This window comes from Peromyscus eremicus, chromosome 16_21 (assembly GCF_949786415.1).
Source record: "Peromyscus eremicus chromosome 16_21, PerEre_H2_v1, whole genome shotgun sequence".
Lineage (NCBI taxonomy): Eukaryota > Metazoa > Chordata > Mammalia > Rodentia > Cricetidae > Peromyscus > Peromyscus eremicus.
This window is the reverse complement of record NC_081432.1, coordinates 7,901,222-7,925,404: the sequence shown is the minus strand read 5'-3', so window position 1 is coordinate 7,925,404 and position 24,183 is coordinate 7,901,222. Positions and strand designations below refer to the sequence as shown.

At 48.8% G+C, this 24,183-nt stretch overlaps 1 protein-coding gene across 1 annotated transcript in view; it reads right to left on the bottom strand.

Moving 5' to 3' along the window:
• The window catches only part of Pde9a (phosphodiesterase 9A), a 90,552-nt gene that overhangs the window by 31,550 nt on the left and 34,819 nt on the right, over positions 1–24,183 (bottom strand). Inside the window, exon 4 of the mRNA XM_059244070.1 lies at positions 22,762–22,805. Coding sequence (XP_059100053.1) covers positions 22,762–22,805 — 44 coding nt within the window. The remainder of the gene's footprint in view (positions 1–22,761; positions 22,806–24,183) is intronic.

Below are 24,183 nucleotides of genomic sequence, written 5' to 3'. Positions count from 1 at the left end.
CTGGCACCGTACTGGCACAGGCAGATGGCACGCAGGTCACTTAAGGAAGTTCTGCAGTTGGGACTGGGCGGTGCAGCCCACTGTGGGAGCCCAGGAAGATGTGTTCAAGTTCGGACACAGCACTCCATCTCTCTGCTTCTTCAACAACAGTCCTTCCTACGGATGTTCAATGAGGCAGGGACAGTAGCCTGGTCCAGCCCACTTCAGGCATCTCTGCTCCTTACTCCCTTTCTTTTGGCAGGATTTTGTACATAGCCTAGGCTGGCCTCTAACTTGGGTTATCTTTATGCTTCAAGCCTCCCACATGCCTACCCCCTTCCTTCCTTCCTTCCTTTTTTTCTTTTCCTTTCCTCTCTCTTTCCTAAAATATACTTGTTAGTGTTTATTCACTGTACACAATAAAAAGAAAAAAAAAACAATAGAAAAGAATGAATTTGGATCAACCTCTCAAACCCTTCATGCTTCACTACCTGTAGAAAACCCTTCTGGTGTCACGTGACCTTACACTCACTGTAAGGTCACTGGGAGTGTGGCTGTTCACACAGGCAAGTTCAGTCACCCCAACCCAGCTTCCGGTTGTCTGCTTCCCACCCGCTCAGGTGTCAGTCCAGATGTCTGCCCTAACCCACTTCCTCCTGGTGACCACCTCCCTACGGACAGCTCGACCCAGCCTACCTGACTCACCCTCCCGTCCCCACACCCTGCACACTGTGCAGACCTGTGCCACAGTAACCATTTCACCATCGCCGTGACCTTACAGAACCTGTGTCTGCTAGCCTTAACTCACCAGTTAAAACTGCCCCCCCCCCCCCCGCCCCCGAACCTCACGGGGTAATTCTCAGGACACAATAAAGGCATTAACCTGCAGGTCATCTTCTGTCTTTGTCCTTGTGTTCCTGGCCTCTCCGTGTGGCCTGCAGGCCACCTGGCTATCCCCAGACCTATAAGTGATGACATCTTTATTTCAAGCTTGTGTCTCCTAATCACTCAAAGGGTGCACTCTACCTAAGACCCTGAACTACAACACTTTCCAGTAAGTGGGTGGAACTAACCCGTGGCTGCCTGGCTTCACATCCTGGAAGAGGAAACGTCACTTTTCATGGTACGTCTTAGAAGACCAATTCAACGTGTCAGTCACAGACGAGTCACAGTTGAGTGGCTTGTGGGTCTAAGGACCGAAGGCCTGCACCTCCCAGGGAAGAGACATGGCCTCCACTGGCAGGGCCTCAGGGAGCTTTCAGCTTGGGGCAGTGTGGTCTTAGATTACTTATTGTGAGATCTCTAGAAAAAGTAACAGTTTGGATTAACTCAAGTTGCTGATCTCTAAGTATTCATATCAATTCAGAAGTCATCAAACAATCAGTATTGTATGTGTGTGTATGTGTGAGTGCACATGTGTGAATGTGAGTATATGTGTGTGTGTGTGAGTATGTGTATATGAGTGTATGTGTGTGAATGCATGTATGTGTGTATAAGTGTATGTGTGAGTGTGTATATATGTGTGTGAGAGAATGTGTGTGAATGAATGAATGAATGTGTGTATGAGTGTGTGTGTTTGTGTGTATATATGTGTGTGTGTGTGTGTGTGTATGAGTGTGTGTGTATATGTGTATTAGTGTGTGTGTGTGCATCCACATGAATGCCACACTACACCTGTGTAGATTAGAGGACAACTTGCAGGAGTTAGTTCTTGCCTTCTACTACGTGGGTCCTGGGATTCAAACTCAGGCGGCCGGCTGGTAGCAAGTGCTCTTACCTGCTGAGCCATCTCCCTGACCCACTCTTCACATTTCTGATCAATTCCTGAGCAAAAGAGGAAGTTTCAAGAAAAACAAATAAATAAAAAGATCTTGAATTTCATGAAAATGGAAACACCACACTTCAAAGTTCTGCTGTGGGACATGGCCACAGTAAGGCCGAGAAGGGAATGGAGCCCTGCACGCTGTGAGAAGGAAAACCCAGCACGGTAACCCAGGACCCCACTGTGAGAACTCAGACAAAGCAAAGCCACAGCCGAACGACAGGCAAGAGCGGGAAACAAAAGCAAAGAGAGGAGAAAGCAGTGGGGTAGAAAGCAAACCACACAGAAAAATTCATAAAAGACCGAGCTCTTCAAAAAGGCCAATAAACTGACAGACTTCTAGCAAGATTAACAACAAGTAAGTAAAGAAGTAAGCAAATAAATGAAGACAGGTTACCAGAGACAGAGGATACCGCCACCAGGGACGAAAGAGCTATCATCCAGCCCTACAGACACCAGGGACGAAAGAGCTATCACCCCAGCCCTACAGACACCAGGGACAGAAGAGCTATCACCCCCGTCCCTATAGATACCAGGGACAAAAGAGCTATCACCCCAGCCCCTATAGACACCAGGGACAAAAGAGCTATCACCCAGCTCCTATAGACACCAGGGACAAAAGAGCTATCACCCCAGCCCCTATAGATACCAGGGACAAAAGAGCTATCATCCAGCCTCTATAGACACCAGGGACAAAAGAGCTATCATCCAGCCTCTATAGACACCAGGGACAAAAGAGCTATCACCCTAGCCTCTATAGACACCAGGGACGGAAGAGCTATCACCCAGCTCCTATAGACACCAGGGACAAAAGAGCTATCATCCAGCCTCTATAGACACCAGGGACAAAAGAGCTATCATCCAGCCTCTATAGACACCAGGGACAAAAGAGCTATCATCCAGCCTCTATAGACATGGGGCCCACGAGGCGCCTGAAATGACTCCCACCTACAGATCTGACAACTTTGAGAAAGTAGACCAATTCCTACAAAAACGAAACCACAACTCATCCTGGATGAAGTCATTTGGACAGCTTAGAACTATAAAGGAAAGTGGGTTTAAAATTTAACCTCACCCCCCAGAAATCTCCGGCCCAGCATGGTTTCCCTGCAGAATTCAATCAAGTAGTTTTAAAATTCACACAGTTCTAAATATCTCTTCCTGAAAACAGAAGTGGAGGGAACACTTCTCTATCATTTTATAAAGAGTCTGATACCAAATCCACAAAGGCAACAGCAACAGAGTCCTCCATGAATACAGACACAAACTCAGTAAGAAAAAAAATTTAAAAATACACCCAGCAACACAGAAAAGAGAACAATATATTATGGTCAAATGAGATTTCTCCAGGGATGTAAGTTTGGTCCAGTGTTTAAAAACCAACCAATGGCCTTTAATCCCAGCACTCGGGAGGCAGAGCCAGGGCGGATCTCTGTGAGTTTGAGGCCAGCCTGGGCTACCAAGTGAGTTCCAGGAAAAGGTGCAAAGCTACACAGAGAAACCCTGTCTTGAAAAACAAAACAAAACAAAAAACAACAACAACAACAAACAAAACCATCAATGAATGTAATCTATATACACTGGAAGCATATAGAAGAAAAATCCCATGATCCTGTCAATGAAGTCACAGAAACCATCTGACAAAAATCAACACACATTGAAGATGAAATTCTCATAAAAACAGAAATAGCCGGGCGGTGGTGGCGCACGCCTTTAATCCCAGCACTCGGGAGGCAGAGCCAGGCGGATCTCTGTGAGTTCGAGGCCAGCCTGGGCTACCAAGTGAGTTCCAGGAAAAAGGCGCAAAGCTACTCAGAGAAACCCTGTCTCGAAAAAACCAAAAAAAAAAAAAAAAAAAAAAAAAAAAAAAAAAAAAAAACAGAAATAGGGAGGAACAGCTTTAAGTTTATTTTTTAAAAAAAGCATTAACAGGGGCTGGAGAGATGGCTCAGCAGTTAAGAGCACTGGCTGTTCTTCCAAAGGATGTGGGTTTGATTCCCATATGGTGGCTCACAATCATCTGTAACTTTAGTTCCATGGGATCTAATGCCCTCTTCTGGCCTTGGTGGGCACTGCATACACATGGTGCATATATGTGAATGCAGCTACAACACCCTTACACACAAAATGAAAAGCAATTATAAAAGCATTCACAAAACTCTTCAGCTACAGGTGCGACAAGGCAGGACAGACTTCTCATTGACACAATGCTGTAAGTTCAAGCTAGTGCAATAAGGCAAGAATAAGAAATAAAAGGACACAGGTCAGAAAGGAAGAGATAAATTAGCAGCCCTGTTTATGGCAAGACTGTACAGAATAGTCCAAGGAATCTACAAATAAACACCTCTCCTAGAGCTAACAAGTGAATTTACCAAAGTCATAAGAAACACATACAATATTAATAATATATAATAATCATATTAAAAAACAATATCATTGATAGTCACTCAGAAAAGTCCCACAACTTGGATATAAACCTAACAAAAACATATGCAGAATTTGTATGCTCAAAGCTCCAACATGTTACTGAAACAAGTATGTAAAGAAATAGTAAGTAACTCATGCTGGTGACTTAATGAACTGGACACAGTGACGATGCCAGTTCACCCTAAATGGTATACAGGCTTAAGGACATTCCTGTCCAAAATCACCACAATCTCTCTCTCTCTCTTTTTATTTTTGTTTTTTGGCTTTGAACTCACAGAGATCCGCCTGGCTCTCCCTCCTGGCCTCCCAAGTGCTGGGATTTAAGGCGTGCACCACTACTGCCCAGTCCACAATCTCTTTTGTAGACATAGACAAGATTAATCCACAGGCAAAAAACTAATGCAGATTGAATGGCCCATGACTCTACAGCGTAACACACAGGGGCCAAACCTTCAGAGTGCCCAGGAGTCAGAGTCCCTAGCTATGACGTCCAAACACACAGGGGGAGATCACTAAGCCACTTGTCAAAATGAATCATTGTTGTAAGGAAAACAGTGTTAGGGGGCTGAAGAGGTAGCCTGAAGCTACACTCCAGGCAGCCACATGCTTAGGGGTAGTTGGCTAACACAAAACAGATTCCATGCTTTGGAGTGTGTGTGTGTGTGTGTGTGTGTGTGTGTGTGTGTGTGTGTGTGTATGTGTGTGTGTTTTAAGAGAGAGAAAGAACATAAGCTGGGTGGGTAGCTGGGGACCTGGAAGAAGCTGGTGTAGGGGAAAGAATAAGATCAAGATATATTTTATGAAAAGTTTAAAAAAAATAAAAAATAATGATTGTAAATATAAATAAATCATGCCACCCCACAAAAAGAGACAAGCTGCAGCTCAGGAGGGAATGTTTGCTAACGGCGTACCCGACAATGATTGGAATATAGTGTGTGTGAGAAGCTGTCAAAACTCGGCAGCAGAAAACAGGCAAGAGGTGACACACAGCTGTGTGCAGATGGGTGTGAGCGTGGGAACTCTTAGGCATCCACAGTCACTAGGAAACGCAAATCAAAATGCTTATCCTAAGATCAAAAAGACTGACCATGCCCAGGGCTGGGGAGGACTAACCCTGGGTCCCTCGTGCCCATGGAGATGGACAGTAGCTGACCTTCCAGGCACGAGGGGCAAAGTCCAGGTTCCCATCATCACCTGTGTGCCAATGACTGGAAATGGTCTCAGCCTGGAAACAAGCCAGGCACCCTCAAGCGTGAATGGACAGACTAACTGTGTCATCCAGTGACAGGGAGCGCAAGGCAGCCATAAAAAGAACTAGTTCTATAGGAACAACCTGGACGGACCATGAGTTCTGGTGCTGAGCGGAGCAGTTAATCCCCTAAATTACTTGTATGATTGCATTTATTCAATGTTCCAAGTGACAACGTTAGAAATCTGATGATCTCAGATTAGTGATGGATGAGGGTCAAGGAGGGGTGAGTTGAGAAGGGAAGTGATTACCACAGGGCAGCAGGTAGGATGGAGGACAATGAGTGGTGTGCCCCTGAGCGGGCCAGAGTCCACACTGGCTGGGTCACTGGGCTGCAGTTACATAAGGTGCCTCTCCATTTGTTCTCATGAGTGTCTGGATCCGAACTGACCGCCCAGTCAGTTCAGAACAGAATAAAAAAACAAGGAAGGGCGGGAGAGATGGCTCAGAGAGAAAGAGCACGCGATGGTCGGGGATTTGGTTCCCGGCACCACACGGCCGCTCACTACAGTAACACCAGTTCCGGGGGGATCTGAGGCCCTCTTCTGGCCTTCTTGGGCAGAAGGCACACGTGTGGCACATAGATAGACATGCAGGTGACAGTCATACCCACAACATAAAAATAAGCAACTCTGAAAAGAGTTTAAGGAAGAGCTGTCCTTTGGATTTGGGGATGTCGTCGTCCCTCAGGTCTCACAGCATTTTTTTTATGCTTGAATTTGATTCTCAGGAGAAGCAGGACTCGGTGCTTAGGCAGATGCTGGTATTCTGGTCTATGTTAAAGCTAACTAAGCCCATGTATAACCCATACCAGCTTCTCTATGGGTTTTTTTTTTTTTTTTTTTTTTTTTTTTTTTGGTTTTTCGAGACAGAGTTTCTCCGTGTAGCCTTGGCTGTCCTTGAACTCATTCTGTAGACCAGGCTGGCCTCGAACTCAAGAGATCCTGCCTCTGCCTCCTGAGTGCTGGGATTAAAGGCGTGTGCCACCATGCCCCACTGTCTCCGTGGTTCCTAGAAATGCCTCAGAAACAGAGAGGCACACCCGCTGGGGCCGCGGCCAGGCTGTGGCATTCACTCTGTACATACAACTCAGCACAAAGAGCTCCCTGGGACATTTATACAGAGTGCAAAGAATGAATAATTTTCCAAGAAAAAAAAGAGGAAAAAAAAAACCCATGTAGCACAGCTAGCCACCCACATGCCTGTCAACACAGCTCTGGTCTGGAAACGGTGTCTGCTATCACAGGGGTCTCTGCACCGCCACTGGTTTTTCCCAGTGGACTGCAGAACTGGGAAGCAAGCAGGGAACACGGGCAGAATCCTCAGGGGAGGGTGTGGCCTGTGGCAAGAGCCGCTGCCTCCGCCCCTGTCCCTGCTGGGGCCTTACCATCCCAGGGTCACTAAGGCGGGCTGAAAGCCAAGGTTTGCCCCAACGTCTCTCGTGGCTTGCACTCCTCTGGTGGGTCACAATCTTCGGGACAATGGGATGCTTAGGAAACCCCCCATCAGCCTGGGCAGCCCGGGTCTGCCTGCCAAGTCTTCAAAGTGCTCTTTTCCATCGTAATTATAGGTGCAGCTCAACTGCACAGTTTAAGGGTGTTCACTGCGACATTTGCACACATCATGCTTGGGTCACACCCGCTCATCCTCTCGTCCCCTCCACCCACCCCTTCTGTTTCCTCTAATAATCCTTTCTTTTACTGCGCTGTCAACTTTTGAAAAGATTTTTGGTTTCCATGGGAGAAAAACCATATTTTTTTAAATTATTTCTCTTTATCCCCGCCTAGGGAGCCTAAAACCGCTGGATTTGGGAGCAACAGTGTTCAGTTGCCAAGTGTCCCTCATTCCCAACCTGGTGACAAAGCCATACCCTGCCAGCAAAATTCACTACTACAGATGACACCTATCACCATTTTCTAGGCTGCACGGCACATAGTGACTTGAAGAAGTTTAAGCACACACAAGCGTTTTGTTTTCGAAAACGTCTTAGTATCTCCGAGAAAAGTCAGCAGTAGTCAAGAATGCTCGTAAGTCCATAGCTTTAGGCAACTGTCATCTCTTTGGGGTCCCTCTGGACCTCAAGGTTTTAAGCAAAGGAGAGCATCTGACCCATGCAGATCAGACAGCAAGCATGTCGACAGCAAGCCAACATTCCTGGGCCCTTTGTTTTCTAGGGAAACTCCAGGAGCTGAGAAGCTATGCGGAATATTCACTGGCCCTGTGAGTGTAGAAGAGCTGGTGGGAGCACTCCAGGGAGGACTCCCAGGTACTGGCTATAGCCAAGGTAGAGGACTCCCAGTTATTGACTGCAGCAAAGGCAGGTGCCTGGCATATTCCAAAGAGCAGCATCCTCCAGGCTTAGGAGGCGTGCGTGCAGTCTCTGCGTACCAGGCGGCTTCTTGCTTGTTGAAGCCTTAGCTCCTGCAGACTGCTGTGTCCATAGACTTCCCAAGGCAAGCAGCCACAGTAAACGCTGGCGGGAGCTGGAGGTCTCACATGCAGCACAGGAGAGCTGAGTTTCATTTTAGGACAATCTGAGAGGGCCGGCAGGGGCCCAGCTTCAAGGATGCTAGGACAACACAGCACGGTCACATCACTGACTGGGAGCAGAGAAACCCCAGCTCCTGTGAGCTCAGCTAGAACAGGGGGCTGGGATAACCCAAACCTCTGCCAATGCTGGAGGAGGCTACTGGGGTGTCAGCTCGAGGTTCCTGGACAGAATTCAGCCGATAGGTACATAGGTGCAAGCGGGATGGGTGCCCTGCCCCGTGGGGTTTCCCCACCCAACAGACCATGGCAGAGTCGGAAGGCTGACTCCAAGTTGGGTTGCAGGGAGCGTTCAGGGAACCTGTCCCCGCCCTGCCCACTTCTTCCAGGAATTGTTTATGTTTCAGGCAATTCCTGACCCCGCCCAGGACTCCTGTCATTCAGTGGCAGAAGGATACAAGTATTTGGTTAAAGGGATGGACAGGAAAGTCCGTCATTCTGTTGCAAGGAGCAATTGCACACTGCATGTCCGGGGCCAGCAGGCTGGTGACTGGAAGTTCTTTGTATACTGAGCTGAAGAGACAACAGCTTGGTCCGTTTTTCTACCCCCTAATGCCTGAGCTGGTTTGGACATAACCCCTCTTCCCCGTCCCAGGCTCCTGCACGGAGGTGGAGGGCCTGAGGTGTCAGTATGGGCACCTCATCTTAGCTCTCTTACCCTGCAGAAACAGCATTAAGAGCTGCAGGGGCACTAAGCGTGCTGACATACACCTGTAATCCTTACAACTGGGGAGGCTGAGGCAGGAGGATGGAGAACAGGAGGCCAGCCTGGATCACCGAGTGAGAGCCTTTCCAAAAACAGAAAACAAAGAACACACCGCCAAGCCTCACCGGGCGGCCAGCAATGGCTCATGACTCCACTGGGCTTGCCACAACTCTATTCAGACCGTGCAGTGAGCCATGGGTCACCGTCTCAACCTGAGGCAGCAGACGGGGTTCTGAGCATTTGCCCAGCGGCACACAATCAACAGAAACTTCCCAAAGCTCTGAACAACCGAAACCAAAACTAAGAAAAACCTAAACAACAATGAAAATGTCTACCCCTTTGGGCAGTGGCATCATCTTTATCACTGCCACGGACACTATCATCACCACATTAGGGAAAAAAATAAGCCCCATTCCTTAAACTCCAAGAGGCAACCCTCCGAGAGGGTACAGCTATTCCTCTCTCAGCGCGCCACCCACAACAGAGAGAGCCACAGCACTGCCTGACCAACGCTCCGACACCCTGCCCTTGCCCCAGGAACCAAGAGGGTCAGACTCACCTCCTGTCCAACTTTTGCTCTCTTCCAGCCCCGGCAGGTGCCCTCCAACCAAGTCTGCCTTCAAAACAGCATGCGGGGATGTTCTAAGGCTGGAAGGGTCACTGGGTACTCATTGTTTATGGGCACCATAAAACTGACATTCAGAAGGGGGGGGGGAAGACACACTTCCTTTATGACCCAGGAGGACAATAAAGTTATATGATTAACAGTGACCTTGCCTGGCGCTTCTTAAAGTCACAAGTTCTCTGGGTTGCCCTGCTGGGAAATCACACTCTCTCAACCTGAAGGGTTGGCAGAGGGCATTTCAGTAATAAGTAAGCCAAAGGCGCCACGGACTCTGACGTCCTCGAGCCGAACTGCTGTGTCTGGCATCTGTCTTGGTGGTTCAGATCCACAGGCATGGGGTGTGCATAGAGCGTTGTCTTTGGGGTGGGGGTCTGTCATGCTCTGCATGGTCTGCCCGATTTCAGGTGCACAGCACACTTTCTTCCCCTGCTCCCCTTCCTGAAGAACCTGTGCAGAAGTGTACACAGTGTCAGCATTCGTAACTGCCAATGCTGAGAGCCACCAGGCTGCTTGCAGCAGGTAACCGAGGAATAAACATCGATACCCGTGGACATCAGATGATGCCGAAGAGCCGGGGAAAGGCAGAGAAGGGGCCCCAACTGAACAGCTGTGCTCTACGTGGTTCCAACTACAGGACACTCTAGAAAAGGGAAAACCGGGGGCTGGAGAAATGGCTCAGCAGCTAAGAGCACTGGCTGCTCTTCCAGAGGATCCGGGTTCAAGTCCCAGCACCCACATGGGCGCTCACAGCTGTCTGTAACTCCAGTTCCAGGGGATCCGACACTCTCACACAGACAAATATGCAATAAAATAAATAAATAAAATATTTAAAAAAAAGAAAAGGAAAAACCATGGAGACAGGAAAGAAGGCTGTGGGAGGGAGCGGGGAGCAGTGGAAAAAGATCTCCTCACTTCCCTTGTGCTCACCCCCAACCCCCTACCATCCCCCCTCTGCCCCACAACACCCTGCTGGCCAGGCTGGCTTTGAGTCTCAAATGCTCATCTCAATGATCCTCCCACCCTCAGCTTCCTGAGTAGCTGGGACTACAGGTGCCATCCCACTTCTGGAAGCCTAGGAGGTTAAAGGTATTCCTTATGAGGCTGCGCTGGGGGACACACGGTATCATGTGTTTACAAAGACCAGAGAATGTACAAAGCCAAGAGTGGCCCGTAGTGAACTGTGGACTCTAGTGAGTATGACGTGTCCATCCCCGAGTGTGGAGGGAGGGAGTGGGTAGGAACTCTGCGCTTTTCCTTCAGCTTTGCTATCCATCCGAAAAAATCAAGTCTGTTCGTTTAAAGTAAGTTGAATGTGGAAACCGCACGGCTTAGAGCTGCGGCTAAAAGCGATGCTGAAGGACGGGGGGCAGGAATGAAACAGAATGTAGACATCTGTCCAGACAACACGAACAGCAGCAGAAAAGGGAAAAAACCCACCAAACCTGAGATCAGCAAAAAGCAAGCGCTCTCAAGGCCAGGCCTGTATAACTTGACGGTACGACCACTCCATGGTCTGGTTAATGGGAAGGTTTTTACTATAAACACGAGGGAGAGTTGGAGGCATCTGGAAGAGTCCAGAGCAGGGAGAGAAAGCTATAGACTGAACATGGCTGGCAGAAGGAGGGGAGGGGGAGCTGAGATAGAGATAGTGAGGGCAAAAGAGATAACCAGAGAGCAGAGCCGAAATAACTGGGTTCTAAGAGAACTGAGTCACTGGCAGGAGGGAGGTCCATGAACTGGAGCAGTTTAGGGTAGGAGGCAGGGTGAGAAGAACTGAGAGAAGCCAGGATGCCAGCATGGACTCCGAAATGTGTAACAGGTACTTGTGATATTGAGGGAGCCTGGAGCCAATGTGCACTTTGGTGGGCTAACAGGACCACAGACAGCCATTTGTCCCTTCTGCTGATGATAAGGGAACTGGCTCCTTTGGTAGAGGGAAGAGCTTCACGAGTTCCTAAGGAATGCTGGCTTTTATCTAACTGCCAAAATATGGGGAAATGGCGTTTCCTTTGGACTGGACAAAGTCAACCCTAGCTGCATCAATAGAAGCATTCAATGAGTGTTCAAGGACAGCATGGTCTACAAAGCCAGCTCCAGGCCAATCGGGGCTACAAGTGAGACCCACAGACAGCCAGATGGCCAGGCAACCAGCCAGTCAGCAAAGTAACCTTCCCAGGATACACATTTAAAAATTATTTTATAATTTTGTATGTATGGGTGCTTTACCTACATGTATATCTATGCACCCAATGCATGCAGTACCACCAGAAGAGGACACCAGATCCCCTGGGGCTGGAGTTACAGGTGGTTGAGAGCTGCCAGGTGGATGCTGGGAATTGTACTCAGGTCATCTGGAAGAGTAGCCAGTAGTCTTAACGACTGAGTTGTCTCTCCAGTCCCAACAAGACAGATGTTAAGAGGCCAAAATGATTGGAATGCGGGGCCTAAAATTGTATCTCCCAACAATGACTTGTCTCCATGGCAAATCCTAGACTTTTATTACAGAACCATTACTAAAGAATAAAGCAGTGTTCACAAGATATTGCCAACATACATATGTTCTGATTGGGTGTGCAACCAATTAGAAATATCATTTATAGTAAAACCTGGGAATAAAAAAATATTTAGGAATAAATGTGTTATTTTTTTAAGATATGCAGAATGCCTATCTTGGAAAAACTTGGTGAGACTGCCCAAGGGGTGGGGTCATGAGTGGGAAGCCTCAATATGGTAGAGATGCCAGTGTCCCCCCAAATCTACCAATATGAGAAGGCTGAGAGCCTTCCTAATCAATGTCATAGATTTTTTTTTTGAAATTGACAATGGAGAAAATATTTCAGTCTCCTAAATCAACCCGAAAGGAGACATGTATGAGAGTCACCCTGCCTGGTGTCAAGAACCCATACCATGTAGCTAGCTTGGTACTGATGCCAATGCTAAGAACCAGGGGGGCAGATGGGAAAAGAAAGCTTGAGAAAGGAGCAGATGTGAAGTTATGCTTCAGAAGTGAGCCGTATCACGAGAGAGAGAGAGAGAGAGAGAGAGAGAGAGAGAGAGAGAGAGAGAGAGATTCATGACTAAGGGGGAGGGGTAAAATCTGACAATCTCAGGGTAGGAGAGCAATGGGGGCGGGGGTGGGACACAGACGTGACTTCATGATGGGGCTAAGGGAGAAGAAAGAGACTTCCTTTCAGAGCCTGAGATGAGTCGCATTGGGAGAGACAGCTGTCAATCATAGCCTGGTAGAGAGCTTGAAGGGAGCAATGCAACCTTAAGTTCCCCAGAAACAATGAAAATCCTTTACTTTTGCAGGTTTTCAGTCAGTGGCAGGAAGTTCCCTATCCCGTGATGTAGCCAAGCCTAGTCACCATTACCAAAGGCCAGGGTGAGGTACTGGGTAGGATGGTAAACTTACCTTACAATCACAAGGGAAGAGAGCCTGGGCTTGTTTTTCCCACTAATACCAGAGTGCTCTGAACCACTGCCAGCAGGAGCTTGCCAGGTCTTTCTCACAAGGGATGGGGGTGACGCCATACCTGAGTGTCTTAAAGCAACAGGTCCGTGACCTAACTGATGGTCAGAGCAGACAGACGGACAGAGCAAGCACAGGGCAGAGTCTAGAAGATGTGTGCTGAGTGGAAGTCTGTCTCCATAAAGGTGCCAATAGGTCCAGAGCAAGAACAGTCTCTCAGCAGCAAGTCTGGCTGTCACAGCCCAGGTGCACTTAGGAAGAAGGATGGACGGTGGACCCTATGTAAACTGATTCGAAATGGATCACAGCTTAAAGCAAAAGCTGAGAGTTCCCCTTCTGAAAACGCGTCCTGAGAGAAGATGAAGGACGTACCAAACATGAAAGAAAACGTGTCACTTCCAATGTCATCCAGTTTGCCGCCTCTGTTCCTTTGATGACCTCATTAAGAGCATGAAAAAGGAGGTGGTGGCCGCAGCAGATGCGTGCATGCGTGTGTGCGTGCATGCGTGCAAAACACAAGCCAGGATCTGAGAAAACCAGTTATGTGTGACAAATGAAAACCACCCAGATTACAGTTTCCTACAGCAAGCCATAATAAAGCCACAGCACACGCCAGTTTAGAAAGGGGTCAAAATGCTTAGAACACGCTTCACCAAATAAGATATCCAAACCGTCAGTAAGTATGTAAAACCCCTATATCGCCAAATAGCCTGGGAAGTACAAATGGAAACTGCATTGAGATGTGATGGATCTCATACCTACTTCAGTGTTTTAAAGTCTGAGACCCACAGACCAGGGCTGGGTGTCTGTGAAAGGAGTTGGCTGACCATTGGTGCCGCTGTGACCGTGCACAACAGAGCTGCATCTGCCTACAGCGGTCACTTCCTCATGCATTCACCGCCCTTCTTTGCCTCAGTTTCCCCTCCCTCCAAGGACTTCCTGAGATCACGTCAAATAACGCTGGGAGAGCGTAGCTCCATCTCCAGGCACATGGGAGGCTAACCCGCTTAGGAAGCACACTCTTGCTCCCAGGCTGTACCCAGGATGCAATGTCAGCAAGCAAGTCCACGGTGACACCTTCACAGCGATCATAGTGGCTGAGCCCCACATTAGAAGTGACCCCCATGACCACCCACAAGGGCTTAGAGAGCAAGCATGCTCAGCAGCACAGAGTGGCCAAAGGCCGGTGGATTGGAAACTGTGACACTGAGCCAGAGTGTCCCCACATCAAGGTGGTCGGCACATAGTAGGACTCTATTGGTGGCACTGGGAAGATGGCGAAGCAGTCTGGTGACACAGGCAGAGAGAGGTGCATCCTTACGGGTGGGCTTGGAGGCAGCACCCAGGAGGTTTTCAAGATTGATGGAAATACCTGTCTTGACTGCGGGATGGCTATCCACCTAGCCTTTATCTAACTCCTCACACGGTAGGTACCCTTTGAAGCTGGGCATTCAGGTTAGAGCTGGCTGAGTGCTGTGCTCTGCTGGACCTCAGGAAGGTCTTGGTACAGAGGGCAGTTGGACCATGCACGCCCCAAAGCCCTGAGCAGTGTTCAGATGCTAGTGATGTTCTCAACCAAAGGAGATTCTGCTGTCAGCACACACATTCTGGAGGCCTCTGCCCTGCTGCTCGCCACCCACATCTCCGGCAGGGGCACACCGCTGCCCTAGCTGGCTAGACTGCCCCGAGGAGAAGTGTGAGCCTGCAATTCCAGGAACAGTTATTTTGCATTTTATACACTGCACCCTGTTTGTTTTTAAAAATAATGCAGGCAAGGATGACGAAGGCTCCGCTTCTGGAGCTTAAAAGCCTTAATGCTTTGGGCTGAAACCGCACTAAATATAGAAAATATTATTAAGAAGCATTATTATTGCTCACAAACAACACATCTGCGCTCAAATTTTGAGCAGTTAGCTTGGCTTCTGAGCAAAATCAGAGCCCACACAACGTGTGTCAGTTTGGCCCTGAGGGAGCATCCCTGTGCCATTAAAATCCTGCAGCTTTGTTGAGACAAGGCTTTGCCCATTGGACAATGCCCTTGGGGTTACTTAAAATGATAGCTACCATTTATTGAGCGGTTGCTAAGTGGCAGGCCCTCGCTAAGCATTTTGCATAAATTACATCATTTACCCTCTGAAGAACCCTGCTGAGGTGTCTATTTTAATTTGTATTCTGCACAGGAAATGGAAGCTCACGGGGCAGCTAGAGAGTTTTCCTAAGGCCACTTCAGCCAGCTGGCAGATGAACGCAGCTTCCGATGGCCCTTTATTCTTGGATTCCTATTTTCAAGCCCAAAGCTCTAAGTCTGGGCTCCACAAAAGTGATCCACAGATCACTTAGGGAGGTTATTCAGCGAGTCCTCCAAGGGAAGGGGGGTGGGGTGGCGGGCACTGAGGCATATTCATGAGGAAGTGACCACTGTGGACAGGTGAAGATCAGTGCCCTGGGGTCCCTTTGGGCAAGTTCACTGGTGACGTCAGAAGACTGTCCCCTGTGAGACAGCTGTCTGGGGTGGTGGCTCTTCCAGCACTCCTGGTCTTCACTGAACAGGAGAAGTCCTCGGGGAGGAGGGACACAGGGCTGGAGAAGGGTGCCCCTGGTGGGGTTGAGAACCACCCACTGAGATCCGGGGACCTGAAGGATAGGCCGGCCTGTTGCACCCACGGCATCTCCGATACTCTGAAGTGAACCTTCAGTACTGTTCTCAGGCCCCTCCCTTCAGGGTTATTAGACATTTAAAAAGACCGAGACTGGTATACTCACTGCATCTCCAAACAGTTCGATGCAGCAACCACACACAAAATATGCATAGAAATTCAGAGCAGTATCGCTCACAATAGATACAACCCTCAGGTGTGTCCCCCGATGAATGGGGTCAAAATGTGGACCAGTTCACAAGAGGCCGCGTCACTCATCCCTTCAAAGGGATGGAAGCAGCTTCATGCCACATGTGTGGACTCCATGCTCACTGCAAGACATGCCCCCAAATGCCACAGTGGCGTATTTGAAACACTGGGAATAGGCAAATCTACACATGCATTGCGGACTAGAGGCTGCCAGGGCCTGGGAAGGGAGGGGTGTGGAAATGGAGATTCCGGGCCCACAGGTGTGGGGCTTCTATCTGGGGTGATGGAAACATTTGGCGATAAACAGTGGCAATGGATGCACAATGAAATACACACAGACAAAACGGCTCCACTGCGCGCTGAATTGTGGATGAAATAGCATGCAAATTATGCCTTCAGCAAACAGAAAAGCCGAATGCAAATTCCTGAGGGATCTCCCTCATCCCCTGTCTTCTAAGACAGGTAGGTAATGCACACTGAGCTGGCAGGATTGCTTCCTTTGGTCCACATGGACCTGGCAGAATGCTTCGTGTGGCAGTGCCTGGGGTTCCTCGGGTGCTCCACGGACCCTCCAGAAACCTACTCAGCGGTGCTTCCTGGGGCTCTGAGGCCTCTGTAAGTTCACTCAGACACTAAGCACACAGTATATGGGAGCAGATGCAGGGTGAAGTTTCACTCTCATGGACACCAGTAGCACACGTGACAAGGCACACATGGACACACATCTCCCTGGATCTCCAGCAAAGACCCCCGTCTACTTTCCACAAAGAAGGGGGCAGGTGTGTGCCTGTGGACAGGCTGCCTGTCCCCAATGGGAATTCTGAGCACTATCTACTGCTGGTCACCTGTCACCTGCGCTCTGCCCTCTGTCCTTTGGAAACAGCGGTGGCAATAAACTGCTGTAAACAAGGTCCTGGACTCCCCTGTACTCTATCTTGGAGGCAGAGCATTCCAACGATACCCAGTGGGGCTGGCGGCATGTGCCGAAGTAAAGGACTCCATGGGTCCTGCCTCAACCAGCTGGACACCAGGCTGGCAGGGTGTGGTTACACAGGCCTGTCCTGGGCTCCAGGGGAATGCTGAGAAACGGAGGAGGCCATGAAGAACCCACAAGCACTCTGCAGGGCCATTTCTGGTTCAGAAATTGAAGGTACCATCCCCAGGTTCAATGTGACTTGATGGTCAACAGCTGCTGGGTCTTGAGAAAGCCACGGGCACACAGCCCTTCCAGGGGGACACAGGGCCACTGCAGGACCCATCAGCTTGGGAAAGTCAGACGCATTTTGCTTTGCATCTGGCCCTGGACAAGAAGTGAAGCAAGACTTTGGCCCCACGTGACTACTGTGCGGTGGGTGTGGCAGCCACAGCGTTGGCCTTCACCTGAGGGCAGCTCAGACTAGCGGGGAGCTGCTTTTCATGGGACCACCTAGTGGTCCTTTCTCTATGGGTCTGACATCTCAGGACTGACATGAGGCTATATATATATAGCCATTTAGAAACATCTGAGTCTGAGCTGCTTAATAAAATAAAATTGACTGACAATGGACGGTCTTCCAAAAGAATGGTCATCATCAATATAAAACAGACATATGAGAGACTGTCTCACAGCTTCTGCTGTAGCTAGTAACTTCATTTCCCTCAGAAAAGGAGAGGCCATCTAGAAGCAGGACTGTGCTCTGGGGCTAGGCGAAAGGATTTCCTCCCTTTCTCTCTTCTTCCTGCCTTCCTTTATTTTTCAGAAGGTCTGTGTGGCCCAGCCTCGTCTTGAAATCTCATGCTCAGGCCGTCTCCTTTCCAGCATTCTGAGCAGCTGGGTAAACACCAACTTCCATGTTCACAGAGGTTGCCACATCTGCAGAGAAGCCAGCCTGGCTTCCCTGGCTCAACCCAGTAGGGGCTGTTTATGGCTCTAAAGAAGTCTCTGCGGCTCCTGTGGTCAAGACTGGCCTGTCCTTTCTTCTGAAGTCATGGTAGCTCTTGAGGACGCTCCTCTCTGGGCTGTCTCCTGGGTATTTAATTACTGAACAGCAGAACTTGGTGTCGTTTTGCAAGGCACAATCCTGCAGGTCCAGTGGGGGGGGGGCATTCTCTGACACTTGGCAGGAAGGCCCCCTAGGAAGGGCAGGTAGGGGCCACGCTGCTGCAGGCCAGAGCCTGAACCAGAATTCCACTTCCTATCCTGAGTTCTTACGCTGTGGTGAGTGTGGCTTGTGTGTTGAGGGGCAAATGGAGCTGCTGACAGGCCACAGCCCCAAGGCTGTCTGGCTGGATGAACTACTGGCCCTGGGCAAAGGCTGGGTCCAGGGTAGAGATGCGGTGGGAGTTGATGGAGTAGAAGAATCAAGAATGCCTGAGAACCAGCTCCAAGGGTCTGCCGAGCCCCTTTTCTGCCCTTAGGCTTCAGCTGTCTCTGGGACACCAGCTTTGCCCTCAAAGAGAAAGTGGGATGTGGATACATTGGAAAAGAATGGGTACCTATCACCCACTGTCTGTCAGTGTGACCAGGAACATGACTGAGGAGAGGACACCAACCCACGAGGGAGGTGCTGATGCCTCTGTGGGGAGGGGACAGTCAGTGCCTTTAGAACCGATACCTTCTTCCTGCAGAGTTCACATGGCACTCCCAGGCAGGTCTGGGGGGCAGAGCAGACCCAAACGTGGCCCCGATTTCCCCTGGTTGCTTCTGTCCAAGAGCAGAGTCCTGTCCTTTGTGTTGAGCAGAAGTTTAGGCACGGCCCTGCAGTTGCATTCTTGCTGCTGGCCACCCCGATCCTGCTGGCATTCTCGGGGAAGCCACCCTCCTAGGATGTTCTCTCACTTCAAGAGTGCTCACGCTCATGGCGTACAGCAGGCATTACCTGGTTCTGTCTTACCCTGGCCCGTTGGGAGGATGCATCTTTCACTGTGCGTTCACTCTGACATTACGAAGCTGCGGTATACAGACAGGCCTTGGTCCTCTGCACTGTCTATTTCTCAAAGTCCTTTGCCACTCTCACGCCCCCAGATATGGGAAGCGTTTCAGCAGCACTGGCCCAGCTGCTCACATGTGCGTCTATCCCAGCCCTCCACAAACCCTCCAGGGAGCTCGGTTCTTACATCCCAGGGATTTCGCTTACACTCAGCTCTAACTTTTGTTAATGAGTCAGAACCTAACTCCCACCAGTCCTGGTTTGGCTCCAAAGTTACACAAACATTCCATTTTCTCAGTAAGTATCAGGATTGGCTTTTCTAGCACAAAAACCATTTACATTATTACAAACTAAAAGATCCTGAAAACTGATATTTAAAAAATTTTTTTTATAGTGGTAGGAATTGAACCCAGGACCTCATGCATGCTGTCCACTAAACTACAACCTGTCACACACGCAAATCCACTTCTATAGCACTAAGAGGAAATAGTGATAAAGTTACCAAACAACATTCAAAAGGCTTTCACTAGCAACTACAACCCTGAGAGACACTCCAGAAAACCCAGTAAGTGCAGAAATTCTGCATGAAAGAGACCATGAAACATTAGTAACATGTTAATTCTTCCCAAATTATTCAGTGTATTTAATAAAATTCTGAGTAGCCTTTTGGTTTTTTTTTTTTTTTGTCAGCAATTGACAGATTTACTCCAAAAATTATTTCAAAGTATAAACTCAGTGTCAATTTTGGAAAAGACAAAAGAAAAAAAGAGGGCTGTGCCCATCTGTTCGCAAGACCTGCCAACAGCCCACAGTCACTGGCCTATGTTCATGGTCAGGACAGATGTGTGTGCCGATGGACCAGGAGGCTGGGTCCATGTAAAGACACAGATGTGTGGCTGGCTGGATTTGCACAAAGGGGCCATGGTGACTGCACAGAGCCATCTTTTCATTAATGGTGCTGGAGCAAAGAAATCCCCATATGGAAAAAAACAAGCCTCAGCTCCCTACTTGGCAGACTAGACTAAGCATCCCACTGCCTCAGGAGAGAAGGAAGTACTGTGTGGTGAAGCAGAAGAGTCACGAGGACACAGTGCCCCACGATCCCTCTCCTAACCCCCAGTTAACAGCTGATCATGAGAAAGACACCAGACAGAGTCAGGCGAGCTGGCTCCTACTTCTAATCCTAGCACTTGGGAAGCTGAGGCTGGAGGATTGCCATGAGTTTGAGGCCAGCCTGATGCTCTGTGGTGAGTTCCAGGCTAGCCTGGGCTATAGAGACTCTGCCTCAAACAAACAAAAATAAATAATAAATAAGTAAATAAAGACACTACACACACACACACACACACACACACACAGAGTAACCAGGTAGGGATTACTAAACAGATGATTCACAGTCCTGCCATGGACGTCTGAGAATTGGGAGTCCCCAGGCCTCAGTGCAGTGTGGGACAGTGGTTAGATCCTGGCACAGATAAAGGACACCAGGGGAAGCCATGCTGAAATCCACGCAGAGAACGGGATTTAGTTAGTAATATAAAAGTAAAATAGCTTTCTGCTCAGAGGAGGCCTGATTCATTTCTTATAAGAAAAATATTTATACTACAAGAAGTTAGAATCACATCTACTGTCCAGAGAACTGTGTGACAGTTTATATGAGGAACGCCTCAAACACAAAATGTGCTAAAAACAACTGGTGCCCCCGTGACGTCACGCCACAGACTGGAATGAGACTCCGACACACTGTTGCACATACCACTCACTCTCTGTGGGCACTTCAAAATTCACCCTGTAGCACCAGTCTCCCCAAGACCTAAAGTGAACTTCACAAAAGCAAGCCGACTTCAACTCCATCTCATGCATACACCGAGATCAACCCCAAATCTATCCCATGGGCTTGGATGCTTGCAGGATGCTTGCCTAGCATGCACAAGGCCTGGGCTTCACACTACGCTGCAGAAAAACAACAAAAACCAAGAGAGCAAGCAAACAAAAACAAATCCCTGTGGAATTAAACACACAAACTAAAACTATAAAACTTCTAGAAAAAAGTATACGAGCAAACATCCCAGCCAGGAGGTAAAATCAGGGGCAGGGGGAAGAGCTAGACCCTGGTTCAATTCCCAGAACCCACATAGTGGTTCACACTGTCTGTAACCCCAGTTCCAGGGGACTGATGCCCTCTTCTGGCTTCTGAGGGCACTGCACGCATGTGGTACACATACATGCACACAGGCAAGACACCCATACACATACACATTTAAAAAATAAAAATAAATAAAAATATAAAAAAAAGACTTTTTCAAAATTTAAAACTTTTATGTGGTGCAAGCCTGTGTACTCCAGCACTGGGGAAGTGAGGAAAACAAGTCTCTGAGTTCAAGGCCATTGTGGACGACATAGTGAGACCCTGACTCAAAAGACCAAAATCCAGAAACGTGGTTCAGTTGTGGGATGCTTGCTTAGCCTGTATGAGTCCCTGGGTTTCACTCTCAGCACCAAAAGTAACAACAACAAAATCAAGTAAACCAAACAAGCCCATCTGATCCCTGAAATCCACCAATCAGGAGATGAAAAGGATGCTTTGGACAAAGGAGGCATTTAGCGTATTTCTGACAAAGGGTATGTGTGATGGTGTGTGAACTGCCAAGCTGACAGAATCTAGGATCACCTGGGAGATGGGTCTCTTGATTACATAAATAGAGGTGGAAAGACACATTTCAATTGTGGGCAGGAGATTCTGCACCTTGGAGAAACGGAGCCTGGCACTGGCAAGCATGCATTCATCACTCCCTCCATTCCCAGCTGTGGATATGATGTGACCAGCTACTTCAAGCTCCCGCTGCCTTGACATCCCCACCATGATGGACTGTGTAACCTTAAACTGTGAGCTGAAATAAACCCTTTCTCCTGCAATTGCTTTTGTCAGGGTGGCTTATCAGGGCAACAGGAATAGATTCTAACTGTGAATCTTCATTACATCACATCAAAAAAGCTTCACAGCTCCATAAGTGCAGGAGCAGCAACTAAGAGTTACCCAAGAACTGACCAGAGAGGTGTTCTTCCTGTGTGAAACTCTGGAAGGGGGCTGAGAAGATGGCTTGCTGTGAGGCCTGACGACCCGAGTCTCATTCCCAGAACCCACAAAAAGAGCTGGGTGTGACGGCACATGCATGCAATCCAGGGCTGGAGAGGCAGAGACAGGAGGATCCCTGGGGTTCACTGGCCAGCCAGCCTAGCCTAGTCAGTAAGACCCAGGAGAATGACAGATCTGTCTCAAGAAACAAGATGGAGCCGGGCATTGGTGGCGTACTCCTAGCACTTGGGACGCAGAGGCAGGTGGATCTCTGTTAGTTCCAGGCCAGCCTGGTCTATAGAGCGAGATCCAGGACAGGCACCAAAACAACACAGAGAAATCCTGTCTCAAAAAAAAAAAAAAAAAAAAAAAAAAAAAAGAAAAAAGGATGGACACTCCTGAGGAAGGACATGACAGGAGATTGATGTCTGGTTTCTGTATGTATGCACATAATCACGAATAAGAAAGACTTACATCCCTCACCCTAACACCTCATCCGAACTCTGGGAAACACATCTATTGGATGGTCTCCAAAAGTAAGCCAGCTGTGGGCGGAGGCAAAGCAACATGAGAGGATGTTCATGGGAACCTCGATGTCATCGATGCTGACAGCTGCGTGCAGAGTCTTCAAAACGCATCCAGGTGTGTGCTTAAATGGGAGCGCTTTATTATGCATAAATCCCACACAAATGGAAGTGGTTTTAAAAATCCAAAAGGAAACAGGGTTTTTACAAAATCCCATGCCCGCTGAAGCACCTTGGGAAACCTGGTGGGCTGGAGGCCTGACTTGGCAGCTCACAGGAATGGAAGCGGGTGTGGGCCTGGGAACTGACGTAGACTGAGGTAGAATGACACCCAGTATCTATCATGTTCTCTGGGTCAGGGTGGGAACTCGGAAGAGGGGGAACCTGGACAAGAACACGAGGTTTCAGATTCTGCAGTGGGAACAGTCTGCAGAATCGAACACTTAACCAACATGCATTCCACCACAGGGAAAGGCTGGAACCTTGTCTGTCTGTCTGTCTGTCTGTCTGTCTCTCTCTCTCTCCCTCCCCACCCCGACTCTCTCTCTCATTACTTAAAATGTGATAACAGGGCCTTACCAGATAGTTGCTTGACGGCCACAGGTCTCACCTTGTAGGGAGTTCTGCAAGAGAAGAGAAGGCCGCAGTGAGTGGCTGCTGCCAGCAATAAGCGATCGTTGAGGTGCATAACAATTCAGCTTGGTGATTTGTTTTCTTTTTCTGCTGTGGTGCTGAAGATGGAACATTCTAAGCTCATGCTTGGCCACTGAAATACGCCCCAACACTCCTTCCCCCCAACCTGGCTGTTCTGACTTCTCTCAGATGCATCTAATTTTAAAAATCATATCACAGCCGGGCAGCGACGGCACATGCCTTTAATCCCACACTCGGGAGGCAGAGGCAGGCAGATCTCTGTGAGTTCAAAGCCAGCCTAGTCTACAGAGCGAGTTCCAGGACAGGCACCAAAACTACACAGAGAAAATCTGTCGGAAAAAAAAAAAAAACATATTGTTTAAAAAGTTCCTTTATAATGTTCATATTTGATTAATGAAGCAAACTTCTGTCATCAATACGAACCAAAGATACAGTATCAAGTGGGACCAAAGGACTCTGACATTCCTTGCCTAAACCTACCCCAAACCAGTGCAAACTGGCTCCCTCCTGTTTCTCCTGGAGCTCACAGGACTGTACTGGAGCCACTGACCCTGTCAGAAACACATCCCATTATTCAGCAGCCTGTTGGAAGCTGTGCAGAGGACACTGGCTATCTGGAAGGCAGGGAAAGGCTCTCCACTGATGTAAGGACCTCTAGCTTGGGCAGGAACAGGCTTCTAAGGCCAGTGGAAACTGGGCGAAGGTGGGCAAGGTCCAGTGCTAAGAGCCAGCCTCAGGAGAGATTGGTTGATTGGTTGGTTTTTTAACCCAACAGTTTAGCAGAAGTTATAACTTGCTAGCAAGAGCGCTAGAAGGCGAGAGAGACAGCCCTCAGAGGTGCTGCTAGCTGGCTGTGTGCTAGCAACACAGGTGAAAGTTAGGAAGCCATGAGTCAAGATGAGCCATCAGAGTCCAGGGCCCCTCAGATCTGCTGTGCTGAGAGCCCACTGTGGTAGGAGCTGGCAGTGAACAAGGCCCAAATGCTCCTCTTGTGGGCAATGATGTCCCATGTTCAAGTGTGGGTTTCTGAAGGGACAGGCATTCTGTGACAGAAATAGTTACAGTGTCTGTCTTTAGGATGGGCGACCCATTCGTTATCCACAGTGTTCGGGGCTGAATGTAACCTGCAAGCAAATGCCACTGGCCAGAGATGAGGAGAGGACCGGACAGAGAGTGCAAGACACTCAGACCTCACGCAGAGCTTCCTGGCTACATTGCACAGCCTCTCGCTTAGCCTTGCCTCCTGGTTCTCAGATCCTCTCAGCTCAGTTCTGTAGAGCTAGTGACGTATCTTCTGGGACTGAATAAACTCTTGGCTCCATCTGAATTGAGTTACCGTTTCCTCAC